Genomic DNA, 22,057 nt, shown 5'->3' with positions numbered 1-22,057 from the left:
TTATTTCTCTGTGATTTACATTATGCATCTTTAATTCCAGTCTGTATTCAAGCAATGTAATACTACTTTTTTATATAGTGTCAGAGCCCTATAACAGTATATTTTCACTTTTTCTTTCCTATCTTTTGTACTATTATTGTCATACTTTTGCCATAAATTCATGATATCTCGCTATTATGTTTGCTCTAGACCTGCACTGTCCAGTATGTTAGTCACTAGCCAGTGTGACTATCTCTATTGTAGTAGCCATTTTTCAAGTCTTAGTAGCTATGTGTAGCTTTTAGCTTTAACATTGAACTGTGTAAGATATAGAATATTTCTGTCTCACAACGTTCTATCAGTGCTACTGTACACAGTTCTGTTTTGAAGTGACTAAAAATAGGAAAAAATATTTTACATTTACCTTCAATTTAATTATTTTTAGACATCTTCAGATCTTTGTAGAATCAAGTGTCTGTTCTTTCTGCCTGAAGAACTTTATTTCACATTTCTTGCAGTTCAGATCTACTGCTAACAAAGTTTCTTGGATTGACTTAAAATGCTTTATTTTACCTTTTCTTTAGAAAGATTATTTTGTTTGGTACAGAATTCGTGTTCACATGTTTTTCTCATACGTATCACTTTAAGGATGACACTGTATACTCTTTGGCTTGCATTTTCTGATAAGTTAGTTGAAATTCCTCTCTCCATTAAATGTTCCCCTTATTGTTTATTTTTATAGTAGATTGAATATGATTTGTTGTGTGTGTGTATGTGTTCTGTATTTATCCTGATTTTTGTGGTTCACCACTGAGCTTCTTAGATTTATGGTTTGATCTTTGAATCACATTTAGAAAATTCTCAGCATTTTTCTTCTAATATATTTTCTGTATCATTTACTGTTTTCCTGTGGGATTCCAGTGACACACGTAGTACTTCATTTGCTACAGTTCAACAATTCTTGGAAGGTTTGTTTTCTGTCCTCCCCCTACTGCCTCCTCCCCAACCACCCTCCTTTGACACACACACACACTTTTAGAAAAGTACTTTGTATCTCAGTTTGGGTAATTTCTCATGACCTGTTTTGAAGCTCATTTATATTTTCCTTGACTGGTCTTTTTATGAGCCCATAAAATACATTCCTCATCTCTGTTACTGTGTTCTTTATTTCTTGAATTTTCATCTTCATTCTTGAAATCTGTGATCTGTTTCCTAACCCTACTCCAGCAAAGGCCCTTTCTCTTTTACTTATCCCCTAGCCAAAATGGAGGACAGTGGTTGCTGCCCTACTCCCAGTGGTTTAATGCTCCCCGCACCCCCCCCCCCCCCTTAGGAGTTAGAATTTAGGTAGGGTTTCATTCTTTTCCCACATTGGCAGTCACTTCCTTTCTTCCTCCACTGAAAAATAGCTTCTTTAGTCTCCCAGCTTGTTTCCAATATTTTTAGCACCCAGTAGGGATCTGTGGATAAGAGCCTGTGAGTGACTGCCAACTTTATATATCTGTAATTCTCAGAGATTCTATACTCTTTTTTTTGTTTTTTTGTTTGTTTGTTTTTGCAGCTGTCTTGTAATTCCTTCCCACAGATCTAACACACAGTTCTGTGAATAAAGGAAACAACATATTTATTCTCTGAGGTGTTTCCAACGATGTAAGTCTACAAAAAAGATTCTATACTCTTTATCTAACCCACACTTTATCTTTATCTGCAATGTAATTGCCTGGTAAAAGGAAAATTAGACACTCTTTAGAGGGAAGTAAATTATCCAGAGCCTCTAGAACATTGGTTCTCAATCTTGCCTGCACATTAGAATCACCTGGGAATCTTTTTTAAATCCTGATTTCTGGGCCTCATCCTCTGGAAATTCTGTTTCTTTGTTATGGGGTGGGGCCACAACATTAGTAACAAAGAAACAGAATTTCTGGAGGATGAGGCCCAGAAATCAGTATTTTAAAAAGATTACCAGGTGATTCTAATGTGCAGCCAAGGTTGAGAACCCCTGCTCTAGAAAATCACATCCAGCATTCAGGAAGGATGCATTTTTTAATTTCTAGGGGAACTATTAAAAGAATGACACTAGCCCGGCCATTGTGGCTTAATGGAGTTGAGCACCGACCTATGGTCATGGGTCAGTTCCCGCTCCGTCAGGGCAGCACATACTCGGTTTACAGGCTCGATCCCCAGTGGGAGGCGTGCTGGAGGCAGCCCATCAATGACTCTCTTTCATCATTGATGTTTCTATCTCTCCCTCTCCCTTCCTCTCTGAAATCAATAAAAATATGTTAAAAAGAAAAAAGAATGGCACTAAAAGGTATATTAAATAAGCTAGTAGATGAAATAAAATGGAATCATACCAAAGAAGTCAAGAAAGGAACAAATAATGAATAAGGAAAATGAAAATAATAGCAAGATGATACTTAAACTCGTCTATATTGGCAATTATGTTAAGTTTAAATAAATGCTTCAGTGAAAATACAAGTATTTTTAGGCTTTATAAATAAGTGAAATCCAAATATATATTCTGTTTATAGAAAAAAATACTTTAAAGGCTCAGATAGGATGAAGGTAAAAAGATGTAATAAGTATTGTCTGCAAACACTCACCAAAAGAAAGCTCTATTAACATTGTACAAAATAGACTTAAGGCAAAAGAAGTATTATAAGTGATGAAGAGGAAAATACAATAAGTGGGTCAGTTTACCCAGATATAAAAACCTTAAAGCATGTATTCAGCCGAAACTGGTTTGGCTCAGTGGATAGAGCGTCGGCCTAAGGACTGAAGGGTCCCAGGTTCGATTCCGGTCAAGGGCATGTACCTGGGTTGCGGGCACATCCCCAGTGGGAGATGTGCAGGAGGCAGCTGATCGATGTTTCTCTCTCATCGATGTTTCTAACTCTCTATCTCTCTCCCTTCCTCTCTGTAAAAAATCAATAAAATATATTTTTTAAAAAAAGGCATGTATTCATCTAGTAATACAACTTCTGAATATAGAAGTTAATATAACAGGAAATATAGATATGCATTTATAACTAGAGATTTTAAATATACATTTAAAGTAACTGATATAACAATTATATTAAAATACTAGTAAGAGAATAGAAAATTTGAATGACATGATTCATTAACTTGGCGTAATTGACATTTATAAAACATTGTATCTGACAACTGAAGACTACATATTTTTAAGTGCACGTGGAACACTTGCCAAAATATTCTGGTTCTTAAAGAAGTATCAGACTTCAAAGGATTGAAATTATACAGTGCATTTTTTCTTTTTACCACTGTGGAATTAATTACAACTCAGTTACAGAAAAATAACTAGAAAGCTTCCAAATGTTAGAAATTAAGCAAGACATTTCTAAATTGTCCATGAATCAAAAACAAAGTCATAATGGAAATTAGAGAACATTCTTATTTAAAAACAGTAAAATAAACAACCTGTGGAATGCAACTGAAGCAGTGCTTTGAGAGAACTTTATAGTTTTATATGCATGTAAAGACAAAAGGTTAAAAGTCATTAATATGAACTTGCAACTTAAAGGAGAAATCAAACTCAAAGAAAGTAGAAAGAAAGAAATAGTAAATGTCAAAGTAGAAACCAATGAAATAGAAAATGTCAACAGTTTTAGAAAACTTTTTAAAAATAATAAATGTGTAATGAACTGATAAACAAAACAATGGGAGAAAACACAAATTACCGATACCAGGAATAAGAAGGGAGGCATCACTACAGAGTCTATAGATATTAAATTGTTAACAAAGGGAAATTATGAACAACTTTATATTAATACATTTAATAACTCCAGGGAAAGATCATAATCATTCAAAAAATTATCAAAACAGATATGTGAAGAAATGCAAAATCTGAGTTGTCCAATGTCTATTAAATAATTTGAATTTATTAAAAAACTTTTCCACAGAGAAAACCCCAGGCCCAGATGACTCACTGGTAAATCTTCAAAACATTTAGTAAGGTATAATATCAGTTTTATACAGACTCTTTTGAGAATTAAAAAAAGGAGAATGTTTTCCAGAATATTTTATGATTTTAACATAATCCTGATAGGAAAACCTGACAAGAATATGACACACACACACACACACAAATTATAGGCTAATATTTTTCATGAACATACATATAGAAGTAATTCAGTGATATGTAAAAAGGGATAATATATTACAGATTTGTCCCAGGAATGCATGGTTGATTTAATATTTTTAAAATCAATCTGATCTACTACTTTAACAGAATAATGTAGAAGAACCATAGGATCATCTCTGTAGATACAGAGAAATCATTTGACAAAATTCAACATCTGTTTGTGTTAAAAATCCTCATCAAAATAGGAATAGAAAGAAACATCCTTAATTTTTAAAAGAGTATCAACAAAAAATCTACAGCTAACATCATACATAGTGAGTGAAAGTTCTAGCCAAATATTGGAGGAAACTGGAAGAATTCAGAATCCAGTTTATAGGTAGAAAACAACTTCAAAGACAATAGCACTAGAATCCGATATTCACAAAGGTGTACTGCTGAAATACATTTTTCTCTTTATAATCATCTCCATTTCTAGAAAAGGTAACCATAGAGAGATTAATTTGCGTGCAATGTTGTCTAGTGAAAATAAATTTGGCTTGGCTATTTATGTACCAGTACTAGTAAGTGCAGAAAGAATAGTGACTGACCATATAGGCTCTTTTAAGTCTGTTTTGTTGGAACTTTTCATAAAGAATCTCAGATTGGATTTTCAAACGCTTCTTAGGGCTAGGAAGCCAAGCTAAGGACTTGTTCAATTGTGTCCTGTTACAAAGAGAACAGATTTTTATTGAATTTATGCAAATACATATATAGTCAGGAAAAATAGGAATATTTATTAAGAGTTTCTGAATTCTGGAGGAATCAGGTAGAGAGCAAAAGGTAGATTTTTCAACTTCGCTACAAAGGTACACTTTATCAAATTGCTCTATAGATGGTATAAAAGAGAGGCAAAAAGGGGGTCCTTTAAATCTGGAAACAAAACATTAAAGAACTAGCAATGTTTGAAATGATAATAAAAATTATAATCATCTTTATTGTCTTATTCAGTGCTATGTAGTTCTTGTTTTGCTTCATCGTGGGTTAGCAGCTTTATGAATCAATCAGTTTTCCATTAAAAAATTCTTACCCTCCATTCAGTGTTACTATCTTAAAGTTATTGGAAACCTTTACTTTTGAGTAACTTGTCAGGCTCTTTTCCATGAATTTCTTTGAAGATGGAGCACTTTTGCAGGAAAAGTTTCCAAAAGCATCAAAGTGAAATAGTAACACTCTGTAAATGAGAAAATACTTGAAGATGGCCATGGTTAGAGATCTTCTAAGAGTTCACACATACATCTACATACACTCACATTCAGAAATTATTCAGTCAACTTAGTTACCATTCAACCAAAGTGACAAAAGATTTCAAAGACAAATACAGAAAGTTACATAGTTGTAAAAGAATTTTCTTCTTTTAAGAGAGAAGACTGATTTTTCTCAGTAATCAAAGACTTGATAAAAATATTATGAAGGCCAGGAAATATTTTCATAAGACACAGAATCTTTGTTTCCAAGGCAGATTACATTAAAGGTTAAATAAAACCACAGCCCTTTGTTTTTGTTTTTAATTTCTCATTAAGAGCAGGCCAATAATCTAAAAACACATGATCATATCAGTAGATGCAGGAAAAGCATTCAACAAAATCCAACATTCATTTTTGATAAAAACCTCTTGGCAAAGTGGGGATAGAGGGAGCATATCTCAACATGATAAAGGCCATATATGACAAACTCACAGCCAACATCATACTCAGTGGGCAAAAACTAAAACCATTTCCCCTAAGAACAGGAATAAGACAGGGATGCCCACTTTCACCACTCCTGTTTGACATAGTATTAGAGGTGCTAGCCATAGTGATCAGACAAGAAGAAGAAATAAAAGACACCCAAATTGGAAAAGAAGAAGTAAAACTCATTATTTGCAGATGACATGATATTGTACATAGAAAACCCCAAAGACTCCATCAAAAAACTACTAGACTTCAAAACAAAGCAAAACAAAAAACCTCTTCTTTCACCAGAGGAAACCAAATTCTAATTTTGCACCAGGATACTTTGTATTTTAAAACTCTCCCTTGTCTTTAAATTTAAATAAATAGATTCTAGTCTTAACATTACTACACATAAAATTCCTTTCTCAATATTCATTTTCTACAAAGAAGTTTCTTTATCCATTCAGCTATTGTCCTACCAGTAACAGTCGTTTTATCTTAGGACAAAATTTTCTTTTTTTCCTCTACAAAACATAACAAAACATGTCCATATTTTCCTTATCCAAAAAAAGCACATTTTATTTTCCTTTCCTGCTTTTCATATACATTCATTTTTCTTTCACCCTTATTATTTCTGGTAGTTTTAATTACATATTACTTAGTTTATTAATTAGAATTTTTAACCCCTAAGCTAGTGGAAAATAAGTGAGCAATTGCGGGGTGGAAAATTTGTAAATACATTTTATAATTACTAGAAGTATATTCTTCCTCATAGTAAAAGTTTCATATTGGTACAAGACATATTTATTCATAGACCCAAATATCTTCTGTAAAAAAATCTAAAAACCATAAGTAGATCATCTTATGTTTAGCATTTAATATTTATCTTGGAAATGCTTTAGATATAAATGAATATCCATTATTTGGTTTAACTTAGTATAAACTTTTGTTTGTTTAACTAATGTACTTGCTTTTAATAATTATGCTTGGTTTGGATATTAAAGAACTAATCATCATCTTAACTTATTTTTTTTATTGACAAATTTTGAAGATATACCTGCTTTTATTAAGCCAAAAAATGTAAACTAACCTTTTTTTTCTTTTAATCAAAGAGTATCTTAGATCATGTGAACTTAAAAACATTTGGGCTGCCCAGCCAATATGGTTTAGTGGTTGAGAGCCAACCTATGAATCAGGAGGTCACAGTTTCATTCCCAGTCAGGGTGCATGCCTGGGTTGCAGGCTCGATCTCCAGTAGGGGTGTGTAAGAGGCAGCTCATCAGTGATTCTCTCTCAACATTGATGTTTCTCTCTCTTCTCTCCCTTCCTCTCTGAAATTAATTTTAAAAAATTGGGATTAATTTCTATAATTCTGAGAGAATAGTATATATATATATATATATATATATATATATATATATATACTAAGATACATATATATATATATATATATATATATATATTAGGTGTACCAGTTAATAATTTCAAGAGAAACATCAAAAGTGCTTTAATCAAAGTAATGTTCATCACTAGCTATACATTTCCCCATCTTTCAGGTAATTTGTGGATACTGTCCCAGTAGAACAGCGGTTCTCAACCTGTGGGTCATGACCCTTTTGGGGGTCGAACGACCCTTTCACAGGGGTTGCCTAAGACCATCGGAAAACATATATAATTACATATTGTTTTTGTGATTAATCACTATGCTTTAATTATGTTCAGTTTGTAACAATGAAAATACATCCTGCATATCAGATATTTACATTACGATTCATAACAATAGCAAAATTACAGTTATGAAGTAGCAACGAAAATAATTTTATGGTTGGGGATCACCACAACATGAGGAACACTATTAAAGGATCGCTGCATTAGGAAGGTTGAGAACCACTTCAGTAGAACTTCCTTGTTTTGAGGCAAACCATTCAGAGACCTAATTTTCCACTTCTTTGTACATTTTGAAGTGCTACTCAGAAAGTGCGTGTGCCATCGATTAGAACAAGTGGTAATCTGAAGGAGCAAGGTCTGGTGAATACAGCTGGTGGGTTAATACTTCCCAGGCAGGATAGATCTTTTATCGTGTCTTTAACTGGTTTTGAAGTGTGTGATGGTGTGTCATCATGAAGCAAAATTACTTTGCTGTGTCTTCTGGCACATTCTGGTTGTTTCACGATCAAAGCATGGTTCAAATTGATTATTTATTGTCGGTAGCGATTAGTATTAACGGTTTCACCTGGTTTTAGAAGCTCATAATACACCACACCTTCCTGATGCCATCAAACGCAGAGCATTGTCTTCTTTCCGAAGCGATTTGGCCTTGCAGTTGATGTTGATGATTGACCTGGATCAACCCATGATTTTGTGCATTTGGGATTCTCAAAATAAATCCACTTTTCATCGCCAGTCACAATTCAATGCAAAAAAGACTTTCTTTCATGTCATTGAAGACCATTTTACTGATGAGTTTTCGGTTTTCCGTTTGTCTTTCATTCAGTTGATGTAGCACCCATTTTCCTTCCTTTAAAATCTTTCCCATTGCTTGTAAACGATCGGAAATTGTTGAGCATTGTTTAATCTTTCTGCAAGTTGATTTTGAGTTTGACACGCATCTTCATCCAATAATGCTTGTAATTGTTGGTCTTCAAACTTTTTCGGTTGACGTGGACGATCTTTGTGTTTCACATCGAAATCATCACTTTTAAAGCGTATAAACCAGTGTTCACAAGTATCTTGAGATGGAGCACGTTCACTATAAGCTTCCTGAAGTATTCAGCAGCACTTTTCTTCAAAATAAAGTAATGAATTAAAACTTTCCGCAAATGCTCTTTTTTGGGCACAAAATTTGACATTTTTAAGTGTAAAAATATCTATGATGTTAGCACCTTCAGAAAATTTGACATACAAATTTTTGAAGCTTGCTGTCAATACAACAAAATAGCATACATATCAAATCACATATATATCAACACGGGTAACTCCATCTATTGAAAAAAATCCACATTATTAACTGGCACACCTAGTGTGTGTGTGTGTGTGTGTGTGTGTGTGTGTATACATAATTTTTTAAAGACAAATAGAGCTTTTTACAAATTCATTTTGGCAATACCAGAGATAGAAAAATATTGTCTATAACATACAGACATAAACATATAGAAAGACATAACCAGAGATCTTACAGTTTTGTTTAAAATGTTTATCCATGTATCCTGTATAAAACTCAAAAATAGTGGGATACAGATTATGTTCTGGCAGATGCACTAAATTAAGGTAACTTGCTCAGATGGCCAGTGTTTTACTGAAGATTTTTTATTTGCATACTGTGAGGATCCTTTTAAAACTTTTTAGATTCATTAAAAGCTTCTATTCAAGGAATGCGTTTCATTGTTTCATTGTGGTTTGGAATGCTCTCTTTTAAGGATGCTCCTTAAGGTGGACCTATCTAAGTTAAAGGTTCTTCAGAGTGACCACTACAATTTCAAAAGTTCAACCATTTTCCAAAAGGCACAAGATTCTGGTCCATCGACCAGGTAGAACTCATCTTTGCCTTTAGATGTCCGAAGATGTCTTTATTACAAAAAGCCTTGTTTCCCAACTGGTCTAAAACACAAGATATCATGTGTTTTTCCCCCTTTGGCATAGAGTAGGATGACTTACCAAGAAGCTTCAACAAACAAAACACAGGTATACACAATAAGTCAGAGAATTCAAAACACAAAAAGAATGGAGCTTGGATCAAAGAGAGACTTAGTCTCAAACTCCAGTATTGGTAAGAAAGCATTGAGCTCAGTGGTATCTGTGGGTTACCAGCACCTGTTTGCTTATCTGATACCTTGGAGTCACTGGAGGACTTTGGATCCCACTTCACTTCTGATGCCAGGCAATTTCAAAAGTTCAGAAATAACAGAAGTAAAACCAATGAATCACTGAAGTAGTAGTTATCTAATAAAAGACAAAAAGGGTAATTAACCGTACCTCCGCTACGTTTCCCATTGGCTAATCAGGGCGATATGCAAATTAACTGCCAACAAAGATGGCGGCCGGCAGCCACGCAGCTGAAGCAAACATGAGGCTTGCTTGCTCCAGTGATGGAGGAAGCCAAGGTTCCCCGCCTGCCGCAGCCCGGCTCTGAGCTCCAGAAGCAACAATGTTTCAATTATAGAAGCTAAACAAACCCCAGATACCTGCTTTCAGTGGCCTCAGAGCTGGGAGCACCAGTAATGGCAACAATGTTTCAATTATAGAATGTAAATAAATCCCAGAATTAAAAAAAAAAAAAAAAAAAGGAGGGGCTGGGAGCTTCAGTCTCCCGCCAGCCTGAAAACGGCCCTCAGCCCCTCACCCATACTGGCCAGGCAACCCAGTGGGAACCCCACTCTAAAGGGGGTGTGGCCAGCCTGAAAACAGCCATCAGCCCCTCATCCAGGCTGGCCAGGCACCCCAGTGGGGACCCTCACCCTAAAGGGGGTGTGACCAGCCTGCAAACACCCATCAGCCCCTCACTCATGCCGGCCAGGCACCCAAGCGGGACCGCCACCCTGATCCGGGACACCCTTCAGGGCAAACCAGCCAGCCCCCACCCATGCACCCGGCCTCTATCCTATATATTAAAAGGGTAATATGCAAACTGACCCTAACAGCAGAAAGACTGGGAATTACTGGTCACTATGACACACACTGACCACCAGGGGGCAGACGCTCAATGGAGGAGCTGCCCCCTGGTGGTCAGTGAGCTCCCACGTGGAGGAGCTCTGCTCAGCCACAAGCCAGGCTGATGGCTGCCAGTACAGCGGTGGTGGTGGGAGCCTCTCCTGCCTCCTCAGCAGCGCTAAGGATGTCTGACTGCAGCTTAGGTCTGCTCCCCACTGGCAAGTGGACATCCCCCGAGGGCTGCTGGGCTGCCAGATGGATGTCTGATTGCCATCTTAGGCCCAATCCCCCGGGAAGTAGGCCCAAGCCAGCAGGTGGTCATCCCCCGAGGGGTCCCAGACTGCAAGAGGGCACAGGCCGGGCTGAGGGGGACCCCTCCCCCCCAAGTGCACAAATTTTTGTGCACTGGGCCTCTAGTATTGTTGTAAAGTAGGTTGTTATGTAGTGAGAAAGTTATTGTTTACAATACAGATGCTCTTTGACTTATGATTAGATTACATCCTGATAAACCCATCATAAATTGAAAATATCATAAGTGGAAAATGCATTTAATACACCTAGCCTACCAAACATTATTGCTTAACGTATCCTATCTTAAATGTGCTCAGAACACTTACATTAGCCTACAGTTAGGCAAAATCGTCTAACAAAGCCTATTGTTGAATATATCATGTCATTTATTGAATGCAGTATCCCCAACAAATGCAACAGAGTACATTGTAAAGTATTGGTTGTTTACCCTGGTGATTGTGTGTCTTACTGGGAGCTGCAACTCTCTGCCCCTGCCCAGCATCACAAGAGAGTATCATATAGCTAGCCTGGGAAAGGATCAAAATTTGAAGTAAAGTTTCTACTGAATTCATTTTGCTTTCACCCCATCATAAAGTTGATAAATTGTAAGTCAAAGCATTGTAAATCAGGGACATCATAAGCAAAAAACGACCCAGCTCAATTTAGCCTGGTAAAATAAGCTAGGTTAAGCTTTGTTTGTATGACTAAACTGGTTTTGTCTGTTCAAGGAATATTCAAGTCTGATTTCTATTTTTTATTTTAACACAACCAAAATAATGTGAAATAAAATTAGAAAAGTACATTTAGAATAGCATAAAAATATGTAAGATACCTAAAAGTAAATCTAATGAAACTTGGGCAGGATTTTTTACGCTGAAAATTACAAAGCATTGCTAAGAGACATTTTAAAATACTTAAATAAATGGAAAAATATTCCATCTTTATGTAGTAGGAAACTCAGTATTGTTAAAATATCAGTTTCCCCCAAATTGAGCCATAGTGTCAGTAGAAATACCAGAATTTTTTATTGATTAAATGGATTCCAAAGTTTATATCAAAATGTAAATGTCTCAGATGTCAAGACTTGTTATGAAGTAATATTAATTAAGATATTTTGTATTAGAACAGCAGTTTTCAACCTGTGTGCAGTGGTACACTGATGTGCCACACTAATTTTTAAAACATGCAGTAACTGACTAGTCAGGGGCATTGACCTCTTCCTATAGACCAGTGATTCCCAAAGTGGGCGCTACCGCCCCCTGGTAGGTGCTGCAACGATCCAGGGGGGTGGTGATGGCCACAGGTGCATTTGGGAGCGATGAGTAACTGCTATTAAAATTTTAAAAAAACTAATTTCCAGGGGCTGAGTAATATTTTTTCTGGAAAGGGGGCGGTAGGCCAAATAAGTTTGGGAACCACTGCTATAGACCTTCACATATCTAGTTTCTTGGTTTATGACAAAAGCTTCACTGAAGTTAAAAGAAAGCATTTATTTTTAATAAACTATTAGGTAAAGTGGATATTTGTATAAAAAAGGCACATTATATTTTAAAAGTTCATTTGAGTTAGATAATAGATCTAGATGTATAAGCTAAAATTATCCAGCTTCTAGAAGAAAATCTAAGAGAATATCTTGACTTTGGAGTAGGCAAAAATTTCTTAGAGCACAAAATTAATAAGTTAGAATACATAAGAATTTATATTCGTCAATACACCATTCATACAGAGAAAAAGCAAGCGATATACTGCAAGAATTTATTCATAATAAATAAATCTTGTGTAGGACTTGTATAAGTAACTGTTATAAATCAAGAAGGAAAAGGCACAAACAACCCAATTTTTAAAATATGCAAAAAAGTGAGCATATTTTACAGGAAGATATCACAAAGGAAGATGTCTAAGAGGCCAATATGCATAGGTAAAGGTGCTCTACATTATTACTTATTAGGAAATGTCACAATGCAGAACCATCACACCCCTGCCAGAATGGCCCAAATTAGAGACTGACAATACAAGTGTTGCCAAGGATGTGAAACAACTGGTGCTCTTCTATTTTGCTGGTGGGAATATAAATTGTTTCAGCCATTTGGAAAACTATCAGTAGCTGTTATAGCGAAACATAGCCCTCTACTGTGAGTTCAGATTTTATGTACCCAAGAAAGGTAAAACATAAAAACCATGTACAAGGATGTGTCTGTAGCAATGAATCTCAGAAATACTTTGTTGAACAAAAGTAGGTAGACACAAATGAATTTATACTGTATGATTCCACTTATATGAAGTTTAAAATATAAAAAAATAATTTGGGGTAATAGAAGCCAGGAAAGTGGTTGCCTCTGAGTTGGGAGGAGTTAATTACTTAGAAGGGGCAAATGAAAATCTTCTGAAGTGATGATAGTGTTTAATATCTTGAACTAGGTGGTATTTATTCATACGTATATGTGTGTAAAAATTAATTGAACTACAATGTATGCTTAAGAGTTTTGTACTTTATTATTATAAATAACTAATTCTTCAACAAATGAGTGCAAAGAAAAGGAAATATTTTAAAAGTTTTACCATGAAAATTTCCAAACAAATTTCTAGAGTACAAAAAACTCCAAATGCACATCATCTTGTTTCAACATTATGCCATTCTTTTAATTTTTTTTATCACCTAATCCCCTCCGCACTCATATATGCCATTTTTTGGTAGTTAGCACACATTTAAGTGTCTCAATATTAGATATTTAATTTATTTTGAGCACATTTTTTTTTTTTTACTTTTACTATTAAATGTAATTGCAACATTGAATTTTCTATTTTCCTGTACCTTTGTTTTTTGTTTTCCTGGCTTAGATGTGGAAGTAAATCTCTGCTACTGCTTTATTCTGCACTAATTTGACTTGTGTATCTCAAAGGAGGGTGGGCCCTTTTTATTTGTGCTACATCTGAATCAGATTTTTTTTTATCTAAATGAAAGAGAAATTTGAGGAATATTCTCCATCTTGTATTTTTTAATGGATTGGGACTTTATTTTTTTATCTCAATTATTTTTGGCTCCCTTTAAATTTTTTTTCTTCCTTAGCCAATTTTACCTCCATTAAACCATAGAAAATATTTATTGTTATAGTGTGTTGGGTATATGCTCATTCAATTCTTTACAGATTTCTCTCTGTAGGTAGATTTTTTTAAAGCAGTATTTTATAACATTTTTTAAACAACATAACTTAAAAACATTTGGTGAGATAAAGGGTTCACCATAACAAATTGGAAATACATTTTTTGGATATTTAAATATAAACTTTGAGGATTATCCAAATATCTGTTCCTGATTACATATATTTTATGTTTCACATATGTTTTTCATGTAATTTTCACTATATCAATGCTGACTTTATTGTTCCTCTTTTATAACTGTATTGTTTCTCAACTAACTTATCTATTTCTAGAAAAGACCCTGTTAAAATTGTTTTATTTGTTTGGATACCTGAAACCTATATAATTTTATTAACCAATGTCACCCCAGTAAATTCAATAACAATTTTTAAAAATATGCATTCATATGATTCAAGAAAAGACACTTTAAAGGTGAGTTATTTCTAGACAATTTACTGAATTGGAAAAATATTTGCAACTCAGTGGTATGTGAAAAGGGTTTAATATCCAAAATGTATAAAGAATTTTACAACCCAATATAGCAAAAAAAAAAAAAAAATCAGATTTGAAAGTGGGCAGAGGATATGACTAGACATCTTTTCAAAGAAGACATACAGATGGCCAACAGGTACATGAAAAGATGCTCAACTTTACTAATTGTCAGGGAAATGCAAATGAAAGCACAATGAGATATCAATTTACAGCTGTTAGAATGGTTATTATGAAATAGACAAGAAGTAACAAGTGTTGGGGAGGATGTGGAGAAAAGAGAATCCTTGTGTATTATTGGTAGAAATGTAAATTGGTACAGCCACTATAGGAAACATTATGGAGGTTCCTCAGAAAATTACCATATGACCCAGAAATTCCAATTTGGGGTATTTATCTGGAGAAAACGAAAAAATTTAACTTGAAAAGACCCCATCATGTTCATTGCTGGAAACAACCTACGTGTCCATCAATGGATGAATGGATAAAGATGATGTTGTATCAAGTTAAGGAATCCCAAAGGGTTGCTGGCATCCAACCAGAAGTACAGAAGGATTCTTCCCTAGAGCCTTTGGGGAGAGCACTGCCCGACTAACATCTTGGTTTTGGATTTTTAGTCTCCAGAACTATGAGAAAATAAATTATTTTAAACTGCCCTTCCTCCATCCCTTGCCCCCCAATAAGATCTTCTTGGGGAAAAATGTGATTTTACATACACACAAAATTGGTGAAGGGGTTCAAAAGGCACTAACTTTCAGTTATAAAGTAAGTCCTGGGGATATAATATCCATCATGGTGAATGTAGTTAATAATACTTTATTGCATAGTTGAAAGTTGCTGAGAAAATAGGTCTTAAAACTTCTTACCACAGGAAAAAAAATTTGTAACTCTACTGTGATGGGAATGAACTAGACTTAATTGTGATTGTGTTGCAATATATACAAATATTGAATCATGTTGAATGCCTAAAACTAATATAATGTTATATATCAATTATACCTCACCTTTTTTTAAAAAAAAAATAGAGAATTATTTCTGGCTCCCAGCAAATGGGTCACAGGAGTATAGAACCACTCTTTCAGTTGAAACGCTTCTGGAAGTTAACTAATTTCTATCTTTCTCTGTGTAAAGCTTCATGTGAATCAGTTAGATTTAAATTCTAAAAGTAAGTGTCCCTGATTCAGTAGTTATTTGATGAGTGTCTCCTAGGTGATAGGTGGAGTATAGGTGCTAAGCAGCAGTTCTGATAATCCCAACAAGCAAAAGACCAGTATAATTCCTTTTCTTTTTTAAATATATTTTTGCTGATTTCAGAGAGGAAGGGAGAGGGAGAGAGATAGGAACATCAATGATGAGAGAATCATTGATTGGCTGCCTCCTGCATGCCCTCTACTGGGGATTGAGCCTGCAAACTGGGCATGTGCCCTTGACCAGAATCAAACCTGGGACCCTTCAGTCCGCAGGATAGTGCTCTATCCACTGAGCCAAACTGGCTAGGGCTGGTGTAATTCCTTTTGATGCTGTCAACCACAACATGGCACTTTGTATGCTGAGAAGTAGAGCTTTTAAAGGGAGAAATATACTTTCATGAGATGGTATTAGAAAATCTTGTTCTAGTAATAGGTGGAACTATAAGAAAATCCAGTGTCTAAGAACATGTAATTTTCACTATTTGTAGTATCTGTTGTAGGATAATGCATTAAGCTGCAATAGACTTAACGGCTCAGAACATTTATTATCTCACTAGAGGCCTGGTGCACAAAAAATTTGTGCACTTGGGGGGGTCCCTCAGCCCGGCCTGTGCCCTCTCGCAGTCTGGGACCCCTTGGAGGATGTCCACCTGCTGGCTTAGGCCCGCTCCCTGGGGGATCAGGCCCAAGCTGGCAGTCAGACATCCCTCTGGCAGCCCGGCAGCCCTCGGGGGATGTCCACTTACCAGCGGGGAGCAGACCTAAGCTGCAGTCGGACATCCTTAGTGCTGCTGAGGAGGCAGGAGAGGCTCCCGCCACCACCACTGTGCTGGCAGCTGGCAGCCTGGCTTGTGGCTGAGCAGAGCTCCCCCTGTGGGACCGCACTGACCACCAGGGGACAGCTCCTGCATTGAGCAACTGCCCCCTGGTGGTCAGTGTGTGTCGTAGTGACCAGTAATTCCCAGTCTTTCTGCTGTTAGGGTCAGTTTGCATATTACCCTTTTAATATATAGGATAGAGGCCGGGTGCACGGGTGGGGGCCGGCTGGTTTGCCCTGAAGGGTGTCCCGGATCAGGGTGGGGGTCCCGCTGGGGTGCCTGGCCAGCCTGGGTGAGGGGCTGATGGGTGTTTGCAGGCTGGTCACACCCCCTTTAGGGTGGGGGTCCCCACTGGGGTGCCTGGCCAGCCTGGGTGAGGGGCTGATGGCCGTTTTCAGGCTGGCCACACCCCCTTTAGGGTGGGGGGTCCCCACTGGGGTGCCTGGCCAGTCTGGGTGAGGGGCTGAGGGCTGTTTTCAGGCTGGCCAACTCCCCGGCGACTGAAGCTCCCAGCCTCTCCTTTTTTTCTTCCGTTTTTTTTTTTTTTAATTCTGGGATTTATTTACCTTCTATAATTGAAACGTTGTTGCCTTTTGCGGAGGCTACAGCCGGCCGTGGGAAGCTTGGCTTCCTCCATCACTGGAGCAACCAAGCCTCCTGCTCGCTCCAGCTCTGTGGCCACGGCCAGCTGAAAGCAGGATCTAGGGGTTTATTTATCTTCTGTAATTGAAACTTTGTTGCTTTGAGTGGAGCTCAGAGCAGCCACGGCAGGCAGGAAGCTTGGCTTCCTTCGTCATCGGGGCAACCAAGACTCCTGCTCACTCCAGCTCCCTGGCTGCCGGCTGCCATCTTGGTTGGGTTAATTTGCGTATAGTCGCTCTGATTGGCTGGTGGGCGTGGCTTAAGGCGTAGCAAAGGTACGGTCAATTTGCATGTTTGTCTTTTATTAGTGTAGATAGTTTGGGTGTGTCAGAAATTCAGGAGCAACCTGGCTGGGTGGTTTTGGCTCAAGGTCTTTCATAAGGTTTCACTCAAGATTTAGGCCTAGAGTACAGTCATCTGAAGACTTGATTGTGGATGAAGCAACTACTTCCCAGCTGGTTCAGTAACATGGCTATTGCCAGAGGACCTCAATTCCTCAAGAATTGTCAGTTACTCCTCATGTGGACCTTTCCATAGAACTACTTGAGTGACCTCATGATGTAACAGCTGGTTTCCCTCAGAGAAAGAGAGCAAAGGGAGAGCAAACAAGGATGAAGCCACAATGCCTTTTGTGCTCTAATTTTTTAGATCCCGAACTGTCACTTATATCACATTATCTTTATTAGAAACAAGTTACTAAGTACAGATCACACTTAAGGGGAGCAAATTAGGCTCTGCTTTTTTGAAGGGTGAAGTATTAAAGAATTTGTGGGTATGTTTTAAAACCACCACATTATTCTAATAGAGGTTTGGTGATGCTTTTGGGGATCAGGAATATTTGTTCATTTTGTTCATTGTTGTATCAGCACTGCAAATGGTGCCCTGGAACATGTCAGAATAAAGCCTTATTCCAAAGAAAATACTCGTGAACTTAAGTCCATAGTTACCCTTTAAGATTGCCATTTATTGTACTGTAAATGTATAAAGATTCCAGTTAAGATTTTTTTCTTATTAAAACAGTATTAATTAGAGCTTTTATTTTTGCCAGTATGATTTTTTAGATATATTTTCACCCTTTATCTATTGCTGACAGTCTGACTCAGTTCAAGTAGAGCAGCAGTTGCCAACCTTTCGGATCTCATGGACCACAGGTTGGCGACCACTGAGATAGAGGATTACAACTTGTTGCTAAATTTATAATTTACTAGAGGCCCGGTGCACAGATTCATGCACGGATTCATGCATGGATGGGGTCCCTCAACCTGGCCTGCACCCTCTCGCAATCCAGGACCCCTCAAGGGATGTTGGATTGCCAGCCTGTGGGGATCAGGCTGAAACTGGCAGTCCGACATCCCCTGAGGGATATAGCAGTTTCTAAGTGGCAGGCGGCTGGGGAGGATCCCAAGCCGCAGCCAGGTGCCCTGCCACTCATGCTCCCTGCTGCTCCAGCTGCTGCTGCCTGCCGCTGCTGCAGCTGTGCTCGTCAGCTATGAGGCCGGCTTCTGGCTGAGTGGTGCTCCTGCTGTGGGAGCACACTGACCACCAGGGGGCAGCTCCTGTGTTGAGCATCTGTCCCCTGGTGGTCAGTGCATGTCATTGCAATCAGTCGTTCTGGTCAACTGGTTGTAACGGTTGCTTAGGCCTTTATATATATAGATATGGGGGAAATGTATGTGTATACTCTATGTATGTTAATAGCTATCCATGGCTAGACAGATAACATAAATTCACTTACAGAACTATCGTCTTCTAATAAATATGAGTTGGTGATAGGAAGTTAGCAATAGCTCAAATATTTAAATAAAAAATTAAGTCCTTATCAAACTTTGAGAAGAGCACAGATAGCAACTTTTGAAATAGTAAATAAGTGTATTAATTTCAAAACTGCAGAGAGTCTTTTAATATTCTTACATGGTAGATTTTGATTTTTCTAATTTAGACTAGGTTCTTATTTGGGATTAAACTACCTGAATGATCAATTGACTAATGTAAAGCATAAGTATATCATTATTTACACACATTAACTTTTAATTGTCATAAGCCATTATACATTACTTATCATACATTATACATTGTACACATTATATATTAATCACCATAAGCCTAAGTTTGTATTCTTAGGTTTAACTTTTTTAATAAACCAGGGCTAAAAGAACAATATAGTGCTTGATGGAGAAGCAAAGATATAACATAGTGTACTAGAGTACCAAATAATTTGATCACATACCCCAGCCAGCACTTCTCCAAATAAATTTGCTTATTTACTTATTAATTGTGTGTGTTGTTGTTATTGTCAGTCTTAAGGATGAAATATACTTACAGCAAGATTTTTCAAGAGGAGATGTAAAACTGTTTTCAAATGGTCATTTTATAGTTATACTAGTGGCACAGTGCACATTGAAAGGGAATTAATCTGAAGAAATATTTTAATACCGCTATTCACCCTTTCTCTATAATAGAAGTGTCAACCAAATTCACGATCGACAGTGACAGATTGAAACACACACATGTGATTGGTGCTAGCGAGAGATTTATGTGTATCGTGCAAACTCAAGTCAACTTAGCCTTGCATATATATATAAATAGAATAAACTTGCTTACGTAGACCTGCTTTCTGATTTAGCTACACTTTTTCCAGCCCAGTGAAGCACCCCAACTTCTCTTTCAGATAACTGTCAGCAACACAGTGGTAAATACCAATATGAAGTAGGTTATTATTGTAGATCACGAAGGGAGAACAAAGGGTAAAATATGTAACTGCAGCAGTGTTTGACTATATTCTACGCAGTGAGAAAACCTGAAGTCATTTTCAAGGTCCACCATTTCTTACTTCTTTTCAGTTGGGTCAAGTTTCTAAACTTTCTAAATCTCCCTTTTCCAACTAATGAAAAGAAAATAGGATCCCACTGATTCTCCTATCTACCTACTGTAGGACTTCTGTGAGGATCAAATGAGATGAGGCACAGGAAAAGGCTTCACAGACATTTGGTTAAAGTGTAAAATGTTTGGAGGCTAGTTGCTAGAAGCTGGGCCTTGCTAGGTGACGTCATTACTCAGCGCCCACAGTGACTGTTTCTGGGCTGGGCTGGGCTGTGGGCCGCATTTTGTGCCATGGGGTCTCGGCAACGTTGGCTGTGATTTGGTGGGCTCTGGCTCCGGGGTGGTGTTGGGGCCTGTGTCCCACTTGGGAGAAGCCGAGTGTTGCTTTGTCAGCACCAGGTCCGCGGTGCTGTTTCTTTGTAAATGGCCAGTGCGCATTACGGCAGCTCCTGCATTGAGCATCTGACCCCTAGTGGTCATAGCGGATGTTCGGAGGGACACTTAGCATATTAGCCTTATATATATAGATGAGGTTTTTTAACTAACTTGTCTGATCAGATTTTTTGTTGTTATAAAGCTAACAAAGGTTTCATTAGAAGCAGAAGTATTAATTTTGCCTTTTTGTTTTGTGCTTGTGTTGTTATTTTGTTTAATCCATTGTTTCTTTGTAGGAATCTTCTGCAGCTTTATTGTGTGAATAAAAACTAAGTCACATCCAAAATTCCATTGAACTGGGCACAGAAAAACTGTCATATATGTCACAGTTTACTGAAAAAGAGCCAGCAGGTAAGCAAAGTATCTCTACATTGAGGACTTTATATTTTTCCCTCCAGATACCTCAGTGTCATACATGACATGTGATTATGGTCTTACTTAAGGCCAGTTTTTCCTCCATCTGTTAAATATTTATAAAGCTGCATTTCTAATTTTTTATATGAAAATAAGTGCAAGTAGAAATTCTTATATTTTCCTTTCACATACCCTTGGCTTCAATTGTACTTTCCACTTTGGAGACTATTTCTTTGAAGTTATTGTTAAGGTAACTGGATCTGGAGTCATATTATTGTATTATGGAGCAAACTACTTAAATACTTAATTTTAACCTTAATTTTTTTTTATCTTTAAAATAAACTACAGTATTTACCTCATTAGGTTGTTGAGGGGATTAAATAACATAATGTGATACTTGCTATTGTATTTTATAAGTACATGTTTGTTTTTCTTTCATGCTTGGAAGCAATTATACTTCTTATTTTAATGCAATAAAAATATGTAACTATCGTATTTATTGACTATTCCATATACTGTGGGATAATATTTTGTTTAGTTCTGTATTGTATACATAAAATCAAATTGACTAAGTAAACTTATACTTAATACATATGAAATAATGTCATATTTAGTAAAAGATGCTACTGTTTACTACTATTATTTCTCAATCATCATAACTTAGTATTCAAGTTATTCAAATGTTGGTGGCTTTTCTTACCATAATGAATACCATTGGTAATTTTGAAAGCTGGGGTAGCATGTATTTGACTTGGCTCATCATTATTTTCTTTTAGAGAATTTTATCTGGCCCTAACTTATTGGACTGATTTATGGTGGGTCCAGTTGGTTCTTTTTGGTATTATATATACAGTTTAAAGAAGTTAAATGTTACCTTTGACATGATTGTATTCCTTTTAATGTAATTGAAACCATCATCATATCATGTGCTAGTAATGAAATCAACAGATATGTATTGAGCACTTATATGTAAGGTACTTTTCTGAGATAATTTGGAGAATCATTTTTCAATCCTTAATGAGCTTTTGCACTATAGTAGTTTTGCATATGAATATCTTTTTTGGTAGGTTACATTATGAAAGTCTTAAATACCTTAAAGGAACCAAACTTTAAAAGATATTTTTGTGGGTAAAGAGGCCACATAACTTTTATAACATAGTACATATTAATAAGGTACACTTGAGAAAATGAGAACTGCTTGCATATTAAAATATTGGGTGTTGATTATTTTATTTTTACTTTGTGTTTTATTTTTTAAATAATCTGTATTGAGAGAGTATTATTATATAAACATTAAGACTTCAATATAAGTAATTTTTAGAAATTGGTTGACACTCTTGAATTGCTTACTAGTAAATAAATGAAACTTAATTTACAAAAAAAAATAAGGTACACTTGATGTTTAATATCATATGATTTGGCAAGTAGCATATATGTTCAAACAGAACCCCCACCAATCAC

General features: G+C 36.5%; 1 protein-coding gene across 2 annotated transcripts in view; it reads left to right on the top strand.

The window, feature by feature from the left end:
* The window catches only part of PJA2 (praja ring finger ubiquitin ligase 2), a 64,546-nt gene that overhangs the window by 5,617 nt on the left and 36,872 nt on the right, over positions 1–22,057 (top strand). For both annotated transcript variants that reach the window (XM_070412428.1, XM_070412427.1), the window contains exon 2: positions 20,479–20,593. In XM_070412428.1, the coding sequence (XP_070268529.1) occupies positions 20,563–20,593 (31 nt within the window). In that variant the 5' untranslated portion in view covers positions 20,479–20,562. The remainder of the gene's footprint in view (positions 1–20,478; positions 20,594–22,057) is intronic.

The sequence above is a fragment of the Myotis yumanensis genome, unplaced genomic scaffold, assembly GCF_028538775.1.
Source record: "Myotis yumanensis isolate MYYU_CA2020_CCGP unplaced genomic scaffold, mMyoYum1.0.hap1 SCAF_4, whole genome shotgun sequence".
NCBI lineage: Eukaryota > Metazoa > Chordata > Mammalia > Chiroptera > Vespertilionidae > Myotis > Myotis yumanensis.
Note: the sequence above shows the minus strand (reverse complement) of the source record. Positions and strands in the feature narration are given on the sequence as shown.